This window comes from Thamnophis elegans, chromosome 2, assembly GCF_009769535.1.
Source record: "Thamnophis elegans isolate rThaEle1 chromosome 2, rThaEle1.pri, whole genome shotgun sequence".
Taxonomy (NCBI): Eukaryota; Metazoa; Chordata; class Lepidosauria; order Squamata; family Colubridae; genus Thamnophis; species Thamnophis elegans.
Window position 1 is genome coordinate 22,284,777 of NC_045542.1, and position 20,477 is coordinate 22,305,253.

General features: G+C 41.8%; 1 protein-coding gene across 4 annotated transcripts; it reads left to right on the forward strand.

The window, feature by feature from the left end:
• The first annotated feature begins 204 nt into the window (after window positions 1-204).
• TARBP2 (TARBP2 subunit of RISC loading complex) lies at window positions 205-20,183 on the forward strand. Of its 4 annotated transcripts, none has more exons than XM_032211314.1 (9): window positions 205-319; window positions 8,557-8,726; window positions 10,339-10,444; window positions 12,184-12,264; window positions 13,317-13,389; window positions 14,746-14,863; window positions 16,194-16,321; window positions 17,658-17,844; window positions 19,684-20,183. In XM_032211314.1, the coding sequence occupies exons 2-9, from the start codon at window positions 8,567-8,569 to the stop codon at window positions 19,839-19,841; spliced, it is 1,011 nt and encodes a 336-aa protein (XP_032067205.1). In that variant the 5' UTR covers window positions 205-319; window positions 8,557-8,566; the 3' UTR covers window positions 19,842-20,183. The 4 variants fall into 4 exon arrangements, with proteins under 4 accessions (XP_032067205.1, XP_032067204.1, XP_032067203.1 ...); XM_032211313.1 differs by lacking the exon at window positions 205-319 and adding an exon at window positions 6,827-7,037 and having other exon boundaries at window positions 13,320-13,389; XM_032211312.1 differs by lacking the exon at window positions 205-319 and adding an exon at window positions 6,829-7,037.
• The last annotated feature ends 294 nt before the right edge of the window (window positions 20,184-20,477 follow it).

The following is a 20,477-nucleotide window of genomic DNA, read 5'->3' on the forward strand; positions in this document are numbered from 1 at the left end:
GACACAGAGGGGAGCACAGGAGGCGGACGAGAAGGAAGGCAGGGGGAGGAAGCGGAGGTGGGAGAAGCGTTTAACGAATCGGACGAGAAACAAAAAGCCGGAAATCTCTGTCGGAGCCAATTACAAAGCGCGGGCCCTCGCACTGACTTCAGGGCAATGTAGTTCTGAAACTCTTCTAACGGCTCCGAAGCTGGAAAATGCCAGCCCTCTCTCTCCCAGCACTTCCTCGACTCGTTTCTGTTAGAAATGTGGCTCGGCAGGCTGTACGGAACTGTTGAGGGATAATTGGTTAGAGGCTGGTCTGTCCAAGTTGGCTGATGTAAGTTCAATGGGTCTCAAATGACTAAAAACATACAGGGTCAGACTGTCATAGGACAGGTGGCGGTTGTCAAATATTTCATATATTTCGTGTTTGGCTGGAAATCCATCGTCTTTGAACCCATACATGTAGGAGAATAGCCAGAGCACTAAGACTTATACACCACTTCACAGCCCCTCTCTAATCAGTTTACAAAGTTAGCATTTTGCCCCCAATAATCTGGGTCCTCGTTTTACCAACCTCGGAAGAATGGAAGACTTGAGTCGGTGAGGATCAAACTGCTGGCAGTGAGCAGAATTAGCCTGCAATACCGCATTCTAACCACTGCACCACCACGAATCCCGATAAACCAATCAAGAAAGGCACCCTTGGGTCCCACTGAGTTTTGTGAGATTTATCCTGTAATCATGGCTAAAAATGGCTGTTTCATATCCTTAGACGTGCACTTTAAACCCTCCACATGATATATTCCTTGAAGACCGAGTGACTGATTAAGTTAAAGGTAAAGATAAAGGTTGCTCTCGCACATATGTGCTAGGCATTCCCGACTCTAGGGGGCGGTGCTCATCTCCATTTCAAAGCCGAAGAGCCAGCGCTGTCCGAAGATGTCTCTGTGGTCATGTGGCCAGCATGACTAAATGCTGAAGACACACAGAACACTGTTACCTTCCCACCAAAGGTGGTCCCTATTTTTCTACTTGTATTTTTTACATACTTTCAAACTGCTAGGTTGGAGAAACTGGGACAAGTAATGGGAACTCACTCCATTATGTGGCGCTAGGGATTCGAATTACCAAACTGCCGACCTTTCAATCAACAAGCTCAGCATCTTAGCCACTGAGCCACCATGTCCCTTGAGCAACTGATTACTAAACTATTATTTGCACAATAACATGACATTTGGAGAGTGACCATTCGAGTTAGGACAATAATGATGAACCTTTGATATGCTTATCAAAGTTGACACATTTTGTTTTTGGGTGACATGTCAGCATCCATCAAAATCTGACAACTATTTTCTCTGTTTGAATGAGCACAAATACAAGAAATATGAGATCCTGCACTACCCAAAGCTTAAAATGGATTCACCCCATTGATATCAGCACATGATCTGTCATCTTCAGAATTGTGATCGGTGGTGACAGGAAAGAGACAGCAGCTTACAAAATATGATAGAAAGAAGGCAGCCACACAGCTCAGGTGTCTTCCAAACCACTGTACAGAGTGGTGGTTTGCACAGAGAAGATCATTTTCAAGGTGCAAGTCCAGAGGATACCTGCAACCACAGTGTTCAAAGTGAGCGCACTACAGGTAGTGCTCAACTTACGACCACAATTGAGCCCAAAATTTATGTTGCTAAGTGAGAAATTTTTAAACTGAGTTTTGTCCCATTTTACGACTTTTCTTGCCACTTTTGTTAAGTGAATCACTGCAATTGTTAAATTAGTAACCCGATTGCTAAGTGAACCTGACTTCCCCATTGACTTTACTTGTCGGAAGGTTGCAAAAAGGGATCACATGACCCCGGGACACTGCAACCGTCATAAATGTGAATGGGTTGCCAAGCATCCAAATGTAAATCATGTGACCATGGGGATGCTGCAATGGTCATAAGTGTGAAAAATGGTCATAAGTCACTTTTTCAGTGCTGTTGTACCTTTGAATGGTCATTAAGTGAACTGTTGTAAGTCGAGGACTACCTGTATCAGTGTTTGTATGAAATCAGTTTTTTTCATTTGTATGAACAAGTGGGTTGAACTATAAATGAATATAGAAAGAATTTTCTCTTTTGAGGGACAGGGAGCTGACATGTCAGCAGAGTCAAGTTAGGCAGAATTTTAACATGCTGGGCCCAAAAGGTTTGCCATCAGTGAGCTAGACTACCAGATCTGGGCTGCAAATATCTGCTTGATGTCTAAAGTAGTAATTTAGATTTGATAGCTCTAGTTTACAGAAACCAGCTTCTATTAAATAGGCTCCCATACCTTGAGAGTGTATTTGTGTCTAATGTTTTCAATCAGTTAATAGGGAAAGCTGTCCTAAAGATAAAAGAAATACTGACTTGTACTGACCCATAAGCAGAATCAAAATTTATTCTTCTGCACAGTATGTGTCACAATATTTGATGGTTTGTGTCCGATGCTGACCAGATGCCTAAGCAGCATATAACTAAACAAGTTGTGCATATATATATAATATAGCACAGATGTTTTCTCTATGTTCAGTATCATCTCCTTCAAATTTATGTTATTTTATTTGTTTCCAATTGTTTCTAATTGAAAATTTCAGCCTTCTTTTAAAACTTAGTCGCGAATTATAACTAAGGTCATATTTTTTGTATTCCCTTTTAGCTCTGATTTTTTAAAATTCCTAATCTATACATTTTAAACTGCAAGACTTTTTTTGGCAGAAACTTATCTTTAACATTGTTAATGCTATGTACCATCTTTGCAAGGGCACACTGCATGAGCTCTATACGTTTGGATTTAAAAATAGAGAAGCCAAAATTTCTGGATTTGCAGAAGTTCAGCAAATGATGTCTTTCCTTTCATAGCTACTGTTGCACAACACAAAATTACAAAATGGTTAAATTTACATTTACGTGCCCTGAATGAACCAACATGCTTATTTCATCATCCAATGAACCCAGAACATGGGTTCACTTAAATATGGATACATGTGCCATGCAAGCATAGCAGATAGATAGATAGATAGAGATAGATAGATAGATAGATAGATAGATAGATATGATAGATAGATAGATAGATAGATAGATAGATAGATAGATAGATAGATAGATAGATAGATAGATAGATGATAGATAGCTCTTATGTGGTTATGGAATTATAATTGCAGGACCATTCTTCGTTGTTAAACAATTGGGTGTGGGAAGGGATTAGAGCTAAAAAAAGTGATGCCAGGCAGGTTTCGATCATCTTGATGTTATCCGTGGGCTCTCAGACTCCTGAATACAAAATAACATCATAACTATGTAGTACGATGGACTTGCAAGGCTGGCGCAATGTGTAACATGTTCACACTGGTGCAATAGGACTGGATGTTTGTCAATATGATTATTGGGTTAGGGACTTTTTGTCTTCACTGAGTTGTATTGTGTTGGGGGAGTGAACTAAGGGAGCTCAACCAATCTCATTGTACCTATGTTGTGCACTGACAAATAAAGTATTGTTGTTATTATTATGTTAATCTTTGGTGAGATTCAGAGTCTTTGGGGCTGGTTGGTAGCTCAACAGCTCAAGTCCTAACCAAGGACCTAGGAACTGTTAAGGTAACGTTGGAGGATATAAGCCAGTGATGGCGAACCTATGGCACGCATGCCACAGGTGGCACGCGGAGCCATTTGTCAGGGCACACAAGATGCTGCCCTGTCAGCTGGCCAGCGTGCATGCGCGGGCTGGCCGGCTGAGTTCACCCCTTTTTTAAAGCCATTTTTCGCTCTCCCCAGGCTCCAGAGTCTTTATAGGAGCCTGGGGAGAGCGAAAAGAGCCTTCTCCCCCGGAGGCCCTCCGGAGGCTTCATGAGCTTCTGTAAAGCCTCCGGAGCGCAAAAAAACGCCCCTATGGTCAAACAGAGCAGTCGTTTTGACTGCTCCAGAGGCTTCATGGAAGCCTGGAGGCTTCAAGCCTCTGAGGGCGTCCGAGGGGTGGGGGAGGCTGTTTTTGCCCTCGCCAGGCTCCTATAAAGCCTCTGGAGCCTGGGGACGGTGAAAAAAGCACACAAAAATGGGGGGAGTGCCTGTAGTGGACGCATGTGCACTGGGGGAGTCGTGCATTGCATTATGGGTGCGGCACGCCCACCGACGACCCCCCTACGCTCCCCCCATTTATGACACGCAAGCCAAAAAAGGTTCGCCATCGTTGATATAAGCTGTTCCAAGTAGGGTGTTTTTTTGTAGAGTCAGAAAGTTCAAGTCCGTTAAATTTAGAATTTCCAAATAGCGAGGTAGCCCATTATTATTATTATTATACAATTGTATCACAGCGGCCAGTTGTTTCGCCGGATTTGGCATTGGTTACTAGTCGGGCCCCACCCAGGGGCCTAGGACGTCGTAACATATTTTCGTAATATGCGTGCAGATCCAAGCAGTGCGGCTTTTTGCATTTGACTGATGGTGATTTTGTCAATTTTTAACTGTTTTAAATGTAATTCCAGTGCTTTTGGAATAGCACCCAGTGTGCCAATTACCACTGGAATTACCACTGCTGGTTTGTGCCATAGTCGTTGAATTTCGATTTTTAAGTCCTGGTATCTTGCGATTTTTTCATGTTCCTTCTCGGCGACCCTGCTATCACCTGGTATTGCGATGTCTATGATTGTGACCTTATTTTTCTCAACCAGTGTGATGTGTGGTGTATTATGCGCCAGTATTTTGTCGGTTTGTATACGGAAATCCCACAAGATCTTGACCATCTGATTTTCGGTGACTTTTTCAGGCTGATGTTCCCACCAGTTTGTTGCTGTTTTAATATTATAATTTTTGCACAAATTCCAATGGATCATTTGTGCTACTGAATTGTGCCGCAATTTATAATCAGTCTGCGTGATTTTTTTACAGCAGCTGAGTATGTGATCAACAGTTTCATCAGCTTCTTTGCAAAGTCTGCATTTGGCATCATCAGAGGATTTTTCGATTTTGGCCTTAATGGCATTTGTGCGGATAGCTTGTTCTTGCGCAGCCAGGATTAGTGACTCTGTTTCTTTCTTTAATGTACCTGTTTTTAACCATAACCAAGTTTGTTCACTGTCCACTTTATCTTTTATTTTTTCCAGAAATTGACCATACAGTGCTTTGTTCTGCCAACTCTCCATTCTTGATTTTATCACATCTTTTCTGTATTCTTGTTTCGTCTGTTGGGCCTTCAGTAGATTTTTGTTCTTTACTTCGATTAATAGATGTTCTTGAGTGTCTTTTAAATAATCAGCCAGTGCATGTTTTTCTTCTTCAACTGTTTGCTTCACTTGTAATAATCCTCTGCCACCTGATTTTCGGGGCAGATATAGTCTATCAGTATCACCATGTGGATGTAAACTGTAGTGTATTGTCATTAGTTTCCTGGTTTTTCGGTCCAAAAGGTCCAAATCAGCTTGTGTCCAGTTAACTATGCCAGCTGTGTATCTTATAACTGGTATTGCCCAGGTATTTATGGCCTTGATTGTATTTCCACCATTCAATTTAGATTTTAAAATTTTCCTAACTCTGTTGGTGTACTCTCGCCTGACAATAGTTTTTACTTCTCCATGCTTGATGTTATCCAACTGCAGAATGCCTAAGTATTTGTAGGCTTCATTTTCTTTGCATTTAATTAGTTGGCCATTGGGCATTTCAATTCCCTCAGATGCAGTGATTTTGCCCCTTTTTATGGATACAGTGGCGCATTTTTCCATGCCAAACTGCATTGAAATATCGGTGCTGAATACTCGGACTGTATTTGTCAATGATTGGATTTCTATTTCTGACTTTCCGTAGAGTTTCAAATCATCCATATATAGTAAATGCGAAATTTTTTCAGCTTTTTTGGCTGTTTGGTAGCCTAATTTCATTTTTTTTAAGATTACTGATAGTATTATTATTATTATTATTATTATTATTATTATCGCAACAACAGAATTGTATCACAGCGGCCAGTTGTTTCGCTGGATTTGGCATTGATTACTAGTCGGGCCCCACCCAGAGGCCTAGGACGTCATAATGTATTTTCGTAATATGCGTGCAGATCCAAGTGTGGCTTTTTGCATTTGACTGATGGTGATTTTGTCAATTTTTAACTGTTTTAAATGTAATTCCAGTGCTTTTGGAATAGCACTCAGTGTGCCAATTACCACTGGAATTACCACTGCTGGTTTGTGCCATAATCGTTGAGTTTCAATTTTTAAGTCCTGGTTTATTATTATTATTATTATTATTATTATTATTATTATTAGTAGTAGTAGTAGTAGTAGTAGTAGTATATACTTTATTCATTAAACATGAAACTCAGCAAACTGAACATTCAAAAATGCATTACAAATACCAGTGACTGGTGCTAATGGTTGATACGGTTTGCTGCCAGCGTCCTAGGTATCAACAAAGTACCTTCTTAAAATATAAAATATTCCAAGTAGCGCACTTTTTTGCAGTTCCGCTGGTGTTATTGCAGGAAGCTGCAATTTGTGGATGTATCTTGTAAAATTCTTGGACATGGTGCCAAGTGCCCCATGACAATGGGTATCACTGTTACATGCTTCATCCATAGCATGATGATGATGATGTGCTATTCGCATTTTTACTTGTAATGGCATAACTATTCCTCCTCGAACCGCGCCTCCGTCCTTTGGGGTATGCTTATAACGTCCATGCCCATGTTACAGCTTGGAAATTAACAACAGAACTACGACTCCCAGCGTGCACCGGAGCAACCACAATGCATTGAAGGGTATCGAGAGAGAAGCTGCAAAGTCTTACGGGATGCGTAGTCTTCTGGTCAATGTTGCCTTGTGGCGGCAGTCTTCGTGTGGACTCCAGCATCCAGGATGCGCCTCGTAGCCTTTTCGAGGCGGCCGGAGACTATCGCTTCCTCTCTCCCGGCCTTTGTGAGCCGGACTGGAGGGTGGAAGGAGTTGTGGTGGCGGCGGCGGCGGGGCAGGAGGAGGGAATGAGCGAGGAGGAGGAGGCGGAGGAGCCTTGCGGGAGCCCCAGGAGCTGCGGCAGCTTCCCCTGGTGAATAACCCCGCCTCTTTGGGACCGTTGCTAGGAGACGGAAGGGGCAAGCCCCGCCCCTTACACCCCCATTCCCCCTTCCTCAAGGCCGCGTTTCGGGTTCACGTGCGACGATCCAAAGGGTCCCCGAGGCCCAACCTGCCATGATGGGTCACCGGGCTCTGGCAGTATAAGGCGTGTTTGGGGCGAGATATCCTGGGCCTTGGACAGCCAGCAGCAGCCATGCATTCGTGGAAAAAGAAACCATCTCGTTAGTTTAGTTGACAGCAACACCCCCCTCCCCAGGATGCCGCTGGATAAGGATGATGAGAACTGAAGTCCTACCTGGGCTTGGCATGGCAGGGTTAAACTTTGTTATGGCTGCTGTCCCATCTTGGGGGGGGGGTGTCACGGGAGGGTCGAGTTCTGTGGGACATTCCCGATCTGCAGAAGGAAAGTTGGGGTGGGGGGAAGGGTCAGGGAAAGAATGGGACCGAGTTTTGAATTAATCAGAATCTGCACTTTTTAATACATGGGACAGAGGTTTAGCTGATGTGATCATTCATTGTGTGTGCTATTCTCATGCGGCTGGTCTGGCCTTAGAAGATAAGCAGGGATGGGCCTGGAAGTTCTTGGATGAAAGGCCACCAGGAAAGCTCACTTCCATACTTAAGAAAACAGTATAATTAAGTCCATATTTGTTACCAGGATTGAAGCTTAAACTTGAGGATATCTTCAACCTTGCTGCCTTAAAAGCAGGAATAGGACTGGATAAAAATAGAAGACTTTATTGGTCAAGTGCAATTAGACGCACAAGTAATTTGTCTCTGGTGCATAAGCTCTTAGTGTACATGCAAAACAACAAAGTAATAATACTCAGAATAACAAAATAACATTCAGAATAATTATACCAATAAGAGAAGGTAGTGTAATAGATGAGAAGGATAATAGTAATACAGCCATACATTTATGGGCAAATATACTTAGATAAATAGGTTTCTTGGACTGTGGTCCAGTTGGTTCCAAAACACTGTCTTATGTGGTATCAATGATTTCTGTGCATTAGAAATAAACGATACCTCCAGGTTTAATCAAAGCAATCATAGGGGTGTAAATTTGTGGTTTCTATTCTACTTGAATTGACTCTATTGTCATTGGATTTTTCTACAGATGAAGATGGGAAAGTTCATTTTGTAGTAAATCTTTTAATGAAGAGTTTAATCCTGTTGTCATTGGGGAACTCACTATGGAAATTTAGTTGCTTCTGTCAGTGGTAAAGCTGGAGATATTTTGGAATGGGGTTGAAAGAAAGACAATCGTTCTTTGTTATAGAATAGTCTTCCTCAATCTGGTGCTCTACACCTTTTAACACCTCTGGTAAATTGTGTTAGCTGGGGAGTCAAAGTTGTTTCCCAACATATCTGAAAGGTATCAAGTTGGGAAAAGTTGCTGTAAAGTATGAGATCACAGCAGATACAGAAACATTGAAAACAGGCAAGAATAGCTCTAATATTCATCTCAATCTCCATGCTTCCCTCAGTATAGAGCAAATGCTGGCGTCCAATCCTGGAAAGACCCCGATCAGCCTGCTACAAGAGTATGGGACACGCATAGGCAAAACACCCGTCTATGACTTACTGAAAGCTGAAGGACAAGCACATCAGCCCAACTTCACCTTTCGTGTCACAGTTGGTGACATCAGCTGCACCGGTTAGTTGCGGTAAAGAATAAGTATACTGATGAAGCAGTTTACCTTATTTTTCATAGGTCTTTGTGAGACTAGGCTGAAGTTGCCATAGTTAAACATGAAAAGTAGGTACAGAGTAGACAAAAGCAAGGAATCTTATCTAAAAAAATCCTTAGGGGAAGTAATTAAGAAGGAACTTGGTCATTAAGGAAACCTAGGAAAAAATGTCACCTGAATCAGACAAAAGAAATTGGGCCTGAGCACTTGGAAAATCCCTCCTCAAGTCCTGCTAACAGCTACCAGACTTCTGAATTAATAAAGCAAGGTGTCAGTTGTCCAACTAGTGAACCAAAATCAAGGAAACACTCTTGGGAGCTTTGAATTCTCAAAAGTAAAACTTTATTGGATTCACCATATTGGTATTGAAGAAACAAAACCATCTTTGGTTTCCCTGCACAATTGCTTGCCTAATTAAACAATAGCTTCCCCTTTTCCCCACCCCTGGGTGATCACATTTGTCCAATTATAAGATGTCTGTTTGTTATGGGAACAGTCTGTCTCTTTGTCAAGCACCTGCAGTGTGACCTTGATGGTTTCCATGCTCTCACAATCTCCGCATACATTCTCATCATTCCATTTCCCCCTTTCCTTCCACCAGTTCATTGGCAAGTTGAGATGCATTAAATTTTGAAAGAGGCAAAGCGGTTCAATCTTGACACAATGACTTTGGAAGATTAACAGGGGTTCTGAAGCCCTTACTCTTTGAGTTATCTTTGGATCCAGACTTTTGCCCCTCTGGTTAGTGATGCCAGCCTAGTTGAGAAGGATGTGAGTAAGCATGGGTGATATGTGCGGGCAAATGAAATAAAACGAATATAAATATTGTAACCAGTAAAAGTTTGCTGACTTTGTCTTAAATTGTGTCCCAATTCACAATATCATTTAGACTTGGGAATAATTCTTAAAAAAACACCTGCAATAATAGATCCCCCAGGTCCTCCCTGTAAAAATACAAATATCCCCTGGTGGTTAGTAGTGGATTTTTGAAGTCCAGAACTGGTAGCTCTATTCCAGTGGCTCTCCAACTTCGTGATCCTTTGATCCCCCCCTGAATTTTTCAATGAGTGTGTGACTCCCCTCTGAATAAAACTAATGATTTAATTGATGTTAGGATAGGATAAAGAATAAATAGATTGCTTATAATAAAATGAGCATTTAATAAAATATGCACTTTTAATGTATCTATCACAGCAACTTTTAAACTTTGTTGTATTGCAATTGCACAGTGTGCTAGGAAAAATGAGAAAAGGAGGCTCAGAATGAGTTTTAATGCTATTAAAGTCTATTCAGTTTTTTTTTTAAAGTATGACATCCCCCAAGTTATTTGCAATTCTTCCTTGGGGTGGGTGGGGAAATTTCCTGAGCCCCAGTTTGGGAATCCCTCCTGTAACCTGTTTAACTCCTCCCTACTAAAGCTATGTAGGGCTAGGCCAAGCGTAATGGAAAATGTCAGGGATCCCCATGTGTGCCCCCTTGATCTCTACCACATGGCAGGAAATGATACATGTTTTACTCTTAGAAGTTCTCATTCTGACTTTGGCTTGGTATCGGCATCTCTTTCCTTCCTGTTTTTAGGCCAAGGACCTAGCAAAAAAGCTGCCAAACATAAGGCAGCGGAAGTAGCACTCAGGCTCCTGAAGGGAGGAAACATGTTAGAGCCGACACCGCTGGATGAAGCCAGGTGAGGGACTTGCCTGCTTGGGATAGTTCTAGAGATCCCAGATGCTCTTTAAGAATTATCAGGGCGTCCTCTATCTCTAGTACTGTTTATATTTTGTTCATCTCAAAAACTTAAAATTTGTGTCCAGTTTGGATAAAGATGGAGATTTTCTTACTATTGGTGATGATGGGCAGGTAAATAAGCCCCTGATATACTAATATTTAGGGATGTGGTAGCTCAGTGGCTAAGACGCTGAGCTTGTCGATGGGAAAGGTCGGCAGTTTGGCGGTTCAAATCCCTAGCGCTACATAATGGAGCAAGCTTCTGTTACTTGTCCCAGCTTCTGCCAACCTAGCAGTTCAAAAGCACATAAAAATGCAAGTAGAAAAATAGGATCCATCTTTGGTGGGAATATAACAGTGCTCCATGCGCCTTTGGTGTTTAGTCATGCCAGCCACATGACTACGGAGACGTCTTCGGACAGCACTGGCTCTTCGACTTTGAAATGGAGATGACATCACCCCCTAGAGTCGGGAACAACTAGCACATATGTGCGAGGGGAACCTTTACCTTTATACTAATATTTAGGGTATATTTGAGGAAGCTATCAAAGACCAAAAGGACTGCAGAGATTTAAAGGGTTTAAATCAGTAGTGGGTTCCGGATTCCGTTCCAACTGGTACGATTGGAACGGCCCCGGCATCACCCACACGGACACGTGCAGCGCGCACATGCGTCATACTTGTCTGTGATGCTTCCGCAAGCCTCAGCGATGCTCCAGCTGCTCAGTGGAGCATCGCGCAGATGCCATACACGTCATCCGTGTGCGCGGAAGCGCCAATGGCTTAAAGGGCAGGTAAGGAGCTTGGGTAGGTGGGTGGACCCTTCGGAGCACCGTACCGCATGGTACTCCAGGCAGGCTCTGGTAAGCCCGTACCGGGGCGTACCACCTGCAACCCACCACTGGTTTAAAGGGTCTTCGTGTTCTCCCTGCCCCACAGCTGAGCAAGCCTCTAGGTTGGTTGTTCTACAACAGTATTACAATTCTACTGGCAATGCTATATTTCCATCGGTACTCTGTATTTATTCATTATTGAAAGAGAATTAGTTCTATCAGTAACCAAGTGCTGGAATTAGGCAAGGCCGCAATATATTTGTTGCACTGTTGAAAGCATTAAACTTTCTTTGAAAACATTTGTTTTAAATCTGCTCTCTGAACTTTTTCCATGTATGTTTCTTCACTTTGCATCACAATACTTGGCTTTTCCTGGGCCAAAGTGTAACATCGTTGATCAAGCTCTACTGCAAGTCACATTGAGATTTCATTTTCTCAGGATGTTCTATGTGTGCTACTGAATGAACACTGAGTTTATTCAGCACATGGATCTACAGACTGCTTTTTACACTACTAGTCAGCTGAATTAACTACTGAATTAACTCAATTTCTAGGTTCACGCAATACACTGAACCACAAATGAATAGAGTGGCTGGGTTCACACAGCACATTGAACCAGACACCAGATAGAAACCTTTGTTTCAGCAGGTTGTATAAACCCGTCATTATGGGATCAGAGTAGTTTAACAGTTAGATATTAAGCAATAAAAGGAAGCTTGGATAGAGGAAATATTCTGGAAGGACAAAAGTAATAAAATAGATTCTGTAATTCAAGTTTGGCAATCTCTGACTTCATTTCAAAAACTTTTCCCACTGGATTTCTGCTACTGAACGTGCTTTAATGTTTTCACTTTGTATTTTCAAGCTCTCTTTCTCTAGAGCCCTTGGCTCTGACCACTGTTCCGGTGGCTGTGCCTGTACCCATCCTACCAGCAGCCTCTCCAAGGTAATGGGATAATTATTGAAGCGAAAACACAAAGGGTGAGCTGCCCAACAGCTTTAAACTCTTCCTGTTTCCCTAAAGCCCAGGACTGCTCTGCTAGAACAAGCTGGGTTCTCCTGTGTTGCTGGTGCTTGTTATTTCAGTTTTGTCCCTGTTGCTCTTCATAGACTCCCAACAGTCTTCCCCATTGTGTTCTTTAGAAGGTTTGGATTTCAGTTTCTTGAATTCCAAGCTAGCATGGGTTTTCTGGAGCAGTGGTCCAACTCACTTGGAAGCCTCTAGATTGGGAAGGATTGGGTAGACATAGAGGATGCAGATATATGGAACGCACCCCATTTTGTTTGCTACTCAATACTCTGAAATTAGGTAAGCAGGTCTGGTTTGCTGTTGGAAATACCAGCAAGTAGTTCTTATGTAATACACACCTGTTTATTGTGAATGAATTTTCCCCTCCAACCTAGTGTCAGAGTACTGACCCCAAACAAAAGCAGGAGCCTCAAGCCAGTTTTCAAGGGAAAACCCGTTATTTATTAGGAGTGCCATATCAGCACGGACTTAGTGAAGCCAGTTCTGACCCCACTCAGTTGGCGCCTTGCCTCTGACCCTGTTTCCCCCTCCCACCAAGCTGTGTCATCAGTCCCATTCCCCAGTGAAGCAATTTTGTGGGTTGTAGAAGTCACTCCCTCCGGCTGTTCCTGGTTTCTGTGGAGATGGCCTTGACTTTGGCTAGCTAGGATGTGTGTTGTTTTGACTGAGTGCAAATTCCTCAATGCAGCTGCGAGGCTCGTTTCCCCCCATCCCCCTGCCTATGGCAACTCGGGAGCCAGCTAGAGAAGCTTCACAAGTTGACACCTAGACTGATTGGCTTATGCTTTTCTTTGCAGTCAAATGTAGATCCCAGGCAAAGCTTTTCTTTCTGAAGGTCCTTCAGGCAGCTCCCTGGGAAAAAAATTACTGTGCCTTTAATTAGCAGCGTGCGAGTGAGTGTGCATGAGGTATCTGAGTTAGCAACACTTTGGGGGAGAAGAATTTTTTATTTGTCACCTTTTACTCAGAAGTTCTCCGCTGGACATAAAATCCCCAGTATCCCCACAACAGTCTGAGTGCAATCCAGTTGGGGCCTTACAGGTAAGCAGTTTCCTTGGCTGTGATGTATTTGCAACCTCAAGTACTTTCTGCTGGCAGCCTTGGTCAGCTTCCCTCAATCTGGGTGCTGTCCCAGTTAGATAAAAATCATGGTAATGGAAAATGTTGGAGAACTTTTTATATTTTAAGAATAATAGAATGATATATGCAATACTTTAAGGGTTTAGCATTGCTAAATAGATTAGAACAATATAATGGAATGATGTCGTATGATCCCTATATACAGAATATTCTGTTTAAAATGTAGAAATAATAATTGGCGTTGAACTATTGATGTAAAATGATGTTGTATGTATGAATTCAATACTTAGAGTGACTCGTTTAAAATTAAGGAATAATAATTACAGTTGAATAATTGATATATAATGATAATAATGTACTTATGTTTAATGAATAATTTGTGATTCGATACATAATTGTAAGAGGTGACCATAGAAAGGATTCAGTGCTCTCAAGACCCTGATTTTTAAAAATGAGACATTAGCCAACATTTATAGGGCAGGAATAGGGAATCAACCACGAGGTCACATCCTCTCAAATAGTTCTCCAAGACTCTCAGGTGGTGGAGCAGTTTTGGAGGAAGGCCCAAGAACTATTTTAGGAAAACAACCTGTCAATATGTATGGGTCTTTTGGGATCATGCTTTTTAGTCAGAAGGAACATGGGCTTTCTGCAGCTCTGGAATAAAACCAGTCACATACCTCTTCTCAAAAGATGGGGTATGCGGTCAATGGTAAATTAAATCAGTTTTCCCACTCCTCATATTGTAAGTAAAACCCATTTATTGTGGTCCTAGCTTTCCAAGTTGTCTTGATCCAACCTGTAGCAATAGCAATACCATATAGGCTTATATACTGCTTTGCAGTGCTTTTACAGCCCTCTCTAAGCAGTTTAGAGTCAGCATATTGCCCCCAACAATCTGGGTCCTCATTTTATCCACCTCGGAAGGATGGAAGGCTGAGTCAACTTTAAGCCAGTGAGATTTGAACTGCCAAACTGCTGTCAGCCGGCAGTCAGCAGAAGTAGCCTGCAGCAATACTGCATTGTAACCACTGTGCCACCAAAGCTCCTGGTGGTAACCATATTTGACCATAGCGAAGATTAGTTAATGCTAGCTTGAGTCTTCGCCCAGTTATCAGCCAAATGTATGTTAATGCAACCATTATACTAATTGATGGTTGCATTATACTATATACTCTACATACTAGAGTTTCTAAATCCAGTAATACAGTAAATACAGTTTCTTTACAAATACCAAAAGAACAATGGTGGCCAGACCTGCCACTCCTATTAAGAATCCAGAGCGGAATGTTTTTTCTAATCTGCCTCTTTCCCCAGGAACTGGTCGTGCAGAAGGGCTGGCGACTCCCAGAATACACCGTCACTCAGGAATCTGGGCCAGCACACCGCAAGGAATTCACCATGACTTGTCGTGTTGAAAGGTTTATTGAAATAGGTATACTATCATAAGATAGACGTTGTATAAAAGGGGCATAGTATCCTCCCTTCAGTGTGTCTGCAGGGTCCCATCAAACTGTAGATCGTATCGTGATATATATGTGTGTATATATGTGTGTGTCTGTGTATGTATGTATGTATGTGTATGGTCTTGTTGTATTCAGGTCTTTTCCCGTGTAAGATTGAAATTGTCTTGTCAACTTTTCGGCGAAGTCCCACTTGCCATCTTCAGGCTGGTGTTTTCGGCTTCGTGCTTGTGCGAGTAAGGCGTGGTTGAAGCTGTCGTCTTTCTATAAATCTTGGTGGGGGTGTGTGGAGTGCTGGCTTTGTTGCTGTAAGTGGGTTGATTGGCTGTGTAGTTGCATCCTGATTGGTAGATGGTTGATATTTGTAGATTGGTCAGCTGTTTCGTATTATCCTGTGTGGCTGAGATGCTGGCTGTGTGTCTGTTATTCTTTTGTGTTGTAACGACCTGGATGTCTGGTAGGCAGGAGGTATCGTCACGTAACAAAGCCAGCACTCCACACACACACACACCAAGATTTATAGAAAGACGACAGCTTCGACCACGCCTTTCTCACACAAGCACGAAGCTGAAAACACCAACCTGAAGATGGCGAGTAGGACCTTACTGTAATGTTGCCAAAATAATCTCAATCTTACACAGGAAAAGACCCGAATACAACAAGACCAGCATACCTACACCCGTGAAAATCTACGAAAACATATATGTGTGTATGTGTGTATATGATGTTGCCCTTCAATGGTTAGATGGCCTAGAGCTGAATATAGAACCTTTTAACATTCATATTTTACCGTGTTTTTTACAATCTAGGTGAAATCTTAATACATATTGCAAGTCTATGTATGATATGTCATAGGCTAAATAAATAACTATCATAAGATGTTAACGAAGAATTTAAATCCACCATGATTAATCTGTTTAGTTCTTAATTCCTTTTTTATTGTGTAGATGTTGTTGACTTGTTCCTTCAGGAATCCCAATGGGATTTTTGAAATCTTTTTAAAAGAGTGGGAAACCTCCCAATAACAGGTCTAAAGTGGAAGGAGGAATTGTGCCCTTATAAAACAAGATGGGGGAAATCAAAATGCAATGCACAAAAGCATCTTTCACTCACAGACACCCAATTAAAGATACAGGAATGTACAGTATAAGATCTTCCAGGGAGCTGGCTGAAAGGCCCTAAAAAACTTTATAGTCTTTATAAGCTATGGCTGTATATTCAACATTTGGGGTGAATCTAGTTTAGGATCAGTATATCAGTTCTGTTTTCAAATTGCTATTCTAACTTTCCTTTTCCCTCCAGGGAGTGGCACTTCCAAAAAACTAGCCAAACGCAACGCTGCAGCGAAGATGCTGGTTCGAATTCACAATGTTCCTCTGGATCCACGGGAGGGGAGTGAGGCTGAAATGGAAGAGGACCAATTTTCTATTGTGAGTCTTGATGTGACAATGCAAAATAGAGGGAAAAAAGACCAAAGTCTCTCTAAATTTGGGGGGAGGGTATTTAAACTAAGAAGTCGGTTCACTGATAATCCTGCAAAAATGCAAGGCATCTGTTACAAAAGGCAGATGTAAAACTCAGTAAACAGTAAATACTCTGCCCAAGACACATTGTGAAGTGTAAACCGACCCTGGCATTGTTAAAGATAATAGCTTGCCAGGAGCATCCTCTAGTGGCTCTGCAAACATTTATCTCAAGGATGTAAAACTTTTTCACGACTTTGGTCGGCATTTTGGCTTGCACCAGGCCGCATTTCCAAAAATTGGATAAGAGAAAAACTAAATTGGTTGTAAATGTTATTAGTAGCTTCCCAAGAATGTAATGATTTTTTTTATAGATTTAGAGGGCTATCCTGCTCCTCTGAAAAATAATAATAAATAATAATAAAGAAGAGACAATAAGAAGCACACACGTACCTTGGGAAAAGACAATCCCTTGGAACATATGAATTTGCATAAGGGGCCAGCCCCCAACTTAACCCAAGGCCTGGGGGAAAAATCACAGTGTCAGCCACATTAATCCCTAGAGGGATGCCGTTCCAGAGGGCAGGCACCACAACAAGGAAGCGTGGTCCCAAACACGGTAGAAATTTAGTAAAGAACAAAGACAGAAAAACTAAGGATAATTGTGTAACAGCAGAAAGACTACACTATATTGCCAAAAGTATTCGCTCACCTGCCTTTACTCGCATATGAATTTACTGTGACATCCCATTCCTAATCCATAGGGTTCAATATGACGTCAGCCCACCCTTTGCAGCTATAACAGCTTCAACTCTTCTGGGAAGGCTGTCCACAAGGTTTAGGAGTGTGTTTATGGGATTTTTTGACCATTCTTCCAGAAGCACATTTGTGAGGTCACACTCTGATGTTGCACAAGTTTACGTGGCCTACCACTTCGTGGCTGAGTTGCTGTCGTTCCCAAACACTTCCACGTTCTTATAATACAGCTGACAGTTGACTGTGGAATATCTAGGAGCAAGGAAATTTCACGACTGGATTTGTTGCACAGGTGGCATCCTATCACAGTTCCACGCTGGAATTCACTGAGCTCCTGAGAGCGACCCATTCTTTCACAAATGTAAAAACAGTCTGCATGCCTAGGTACTTGATTTTATACACCTGTGGCCATGGAAGTGATTGGAACACCTGATTCTGGTTATTGGATAGATGAGCGAATACTTTTGGCAATATAGTGTATTAACTACTGTATGCTGAAATCTGTGAAAGAAACAGAACCTCCGTGAACATTTTTTTTCCTACTTAGATTGCAGGAACAAAACTGGATGGGATGAAAAGTCGGGGATCCGGTTGTACCTGGGATTCCCTGCGCAACTCAGTGGGAGAGAAGATTCTTCATCTGAAGAACCACCGAATCTTCAACACCGGGTTCTGCAACCTCTTGAAGGAACTCTCCGAAGAACAGAGTTTTGATATCAGTTACCTTGATATTGGTAAGGAATGAGGCAGAGATTAGAGTTAATAAAAGTTGTGTGAATTTTCTCCTCCCTCCTATGCACCTCAGGCAGTCCTCATTTAGTGACTGCTTCATTTAGTGACCAGTTTTACAATGGTGATTTTACAAAGTACCTTTACAACCAATCCTTGGATTTAGGACCTTTGCAGGTCTGTAAAATAAAGGAAAGCTGAAGTAAGATCATAAGCAGAGGAGTGGTTTCATTTACTATCTGCTTTGCTTAATGACTGAGTTGCTGGTTTCAACTGTAGACACTCAGTGAGGATGCCCTTATGTATTTGTCCATTTACAAATGCCACTTTGTGATTCCCAATTGCAGAGTGAGCAACTGGATGGCTGAAAGCAAATGTAGCCAGGCAAGCTTAGAATTATCCTTTAAAGTCAGAGAGAACTTGGATCTACATGGGGTCACATCAATGTTTGGCTTCATGAAAGAGAAATATTGATATGGAACACAAACCAGACAAGGTCAGGAATTTGGTACTGCAATGTTGCTCTGCTTTAATTTAGGTATATATTTATTAGATGTAAAAGGAAAATATTGAAGTAATCACCAAGTCAGGCAGATTTTTGTTCGTCTATTTTGACAAGTATGTCCTGCTATCTTTTAGGAATGACAGCATTATACTCTGGTACAATGAACTTAAGCAGGCTGCTCCTGCTTGCTTTTTAAAGGGCAGTGGTCATTATATAGTGCAGACTTTAGTTCTACAAGGATCATGTATTTTCTCTTGAGCAGAATGAAATTTTAAAATATCTAATTTAAATTCTAACTCAATCAGCAAAATTATATTACATTGTACTAAACTAATGCATCATTTCTAAAAGTAGTTTCAAAACAAGAATGGAAATATGTATTTCAGTGCTACAGAAACACAGTTGACAGCCTGTTAAGGTAGGGCTTTCCCCAAACATTTAAGATTAGAATGAGTAATAGAAATGGAAAAGAAAAAATAGTTTAGTGATTAGACATTAGACAGATTAGACATTTGCCGTATTACATCCTGGTATTTCATTTGAGAATAGGTTTGCCTTCCCCAGATTTCTTGATGAGAATTACAAGTCTGAGTATCTTGCAGCATGTCCATAGTAGTTAGGCCACCTGGAATTTGCAATTCATCTGTATCTAGAAGCCAACCTGTTTCCCATCCCTTCCTTAGGCCGCTTGGTAAGTACACGATTGTAGCAAAAATTTAACACTATTGTTAAATTTATACTAGATGAATCTATAAGTTCTTTTACTATCATAACTGTGTGCTAAGAAAATTTTCTGTAAAACCTTGTTTTAATTGCCAGGTTTGTAGATGTTGTTTATCTGTCGCTCTGCTTCTATTTGAAGAATATTTTCATGCCAATTAAGAATAATCAATATACAGGTAGTCCTTGACCTTTGACTACAATTGAGCCCCAAATTTCTGTTGCTAAACCATCAGTTAAGTGAGTTTTGCCCGATTTTACCTTTCTTGTCAGTTGTTGAGTGAATCACTGCAGTTGTTAAATTAGTGACACGGTTGTTAAGTGAATCTGGTTTCCCCATTGACTTTGCTTGTCAGAGAGTCACAAAGGGCGATAACATCATCCCAAGACATTGCAGCTGTCATAAATATGAGCAAATTGCCAACCATCTGAATTTTGATTATGTGACCATCGGTATGGTCGTGTGTAAAGTGATCATGTTACTTTTTCCAGTGCCGTTGTAACTTCGAATAGTCACTAAATGAATGATTGTAAATCAAGGACTACCTGTATGAGATCAGATACAGCAGGTTGCTGTTTTTCTGGTTTGAGTAACAGAATGTTTTTCCCCCCCTCACAGATGAGACGAGCATAAGTGGCCTCTACCAGTGCTTGGTGGAGCTATCTACACAGCCAGCCACAGTATGCCACGGCTCAGCCAATTCCCGCACTGCTGCCCGCGCTGATGCTGCCCGCAATGCCCTTCAGTACCTCAAAATCATGGCTGGAGGCAAGTGAGAGGCGTGCATCGGGCAATGCTGCAGATCCATTGAGGAGGCCATTTTGTTTTCCTCTCATGAATCGACGTGACAGGAAGGCAATTTGATGGGGCTGCAAGAAAGGAGGAAGGTTGGAAGAGGTTGGCTGAACTGGAAGACTTTGAAAAAGTTGGGCGAAGTTGCAGCAGGGATGGGGTTTACAGAGCCTTGTTTCCTGAGACACAAGGACAACCCATCTGGAGGCTATCCTGTCTCTTTGCTCACTCGGGGTCACCCTTGTTCTCCAGGACATAAGCATCGACTGATTTCTATCATGTTTGGGAGTTGCAATAAAAAAATGGGATTTTTTTAAAAATAAAAAGTTGTCCTATTTTATCCCCAATCCTTAAAAGAAATCAGGCATGCACATACAAAAAAGCTGTACCTCCCTCACTACATGCCATAAGCCAGAAACCTTCAGACTGTTTGAGCTATTTGTGATCTCTGCTAATTTAGATGCAGTCCTGCACACTTGAGGGTGAATTAGCATCCCATTGCCTACATGTTTAGTTTCTATCAGAAAGGGGGGGGGGGTTGAGGTTGTAAATCCCACAAGTGACCAACAGACTTTCTCCAAGCGATTGAAGTCCAGCAACTTCTGGGAAGCCAATTTGCA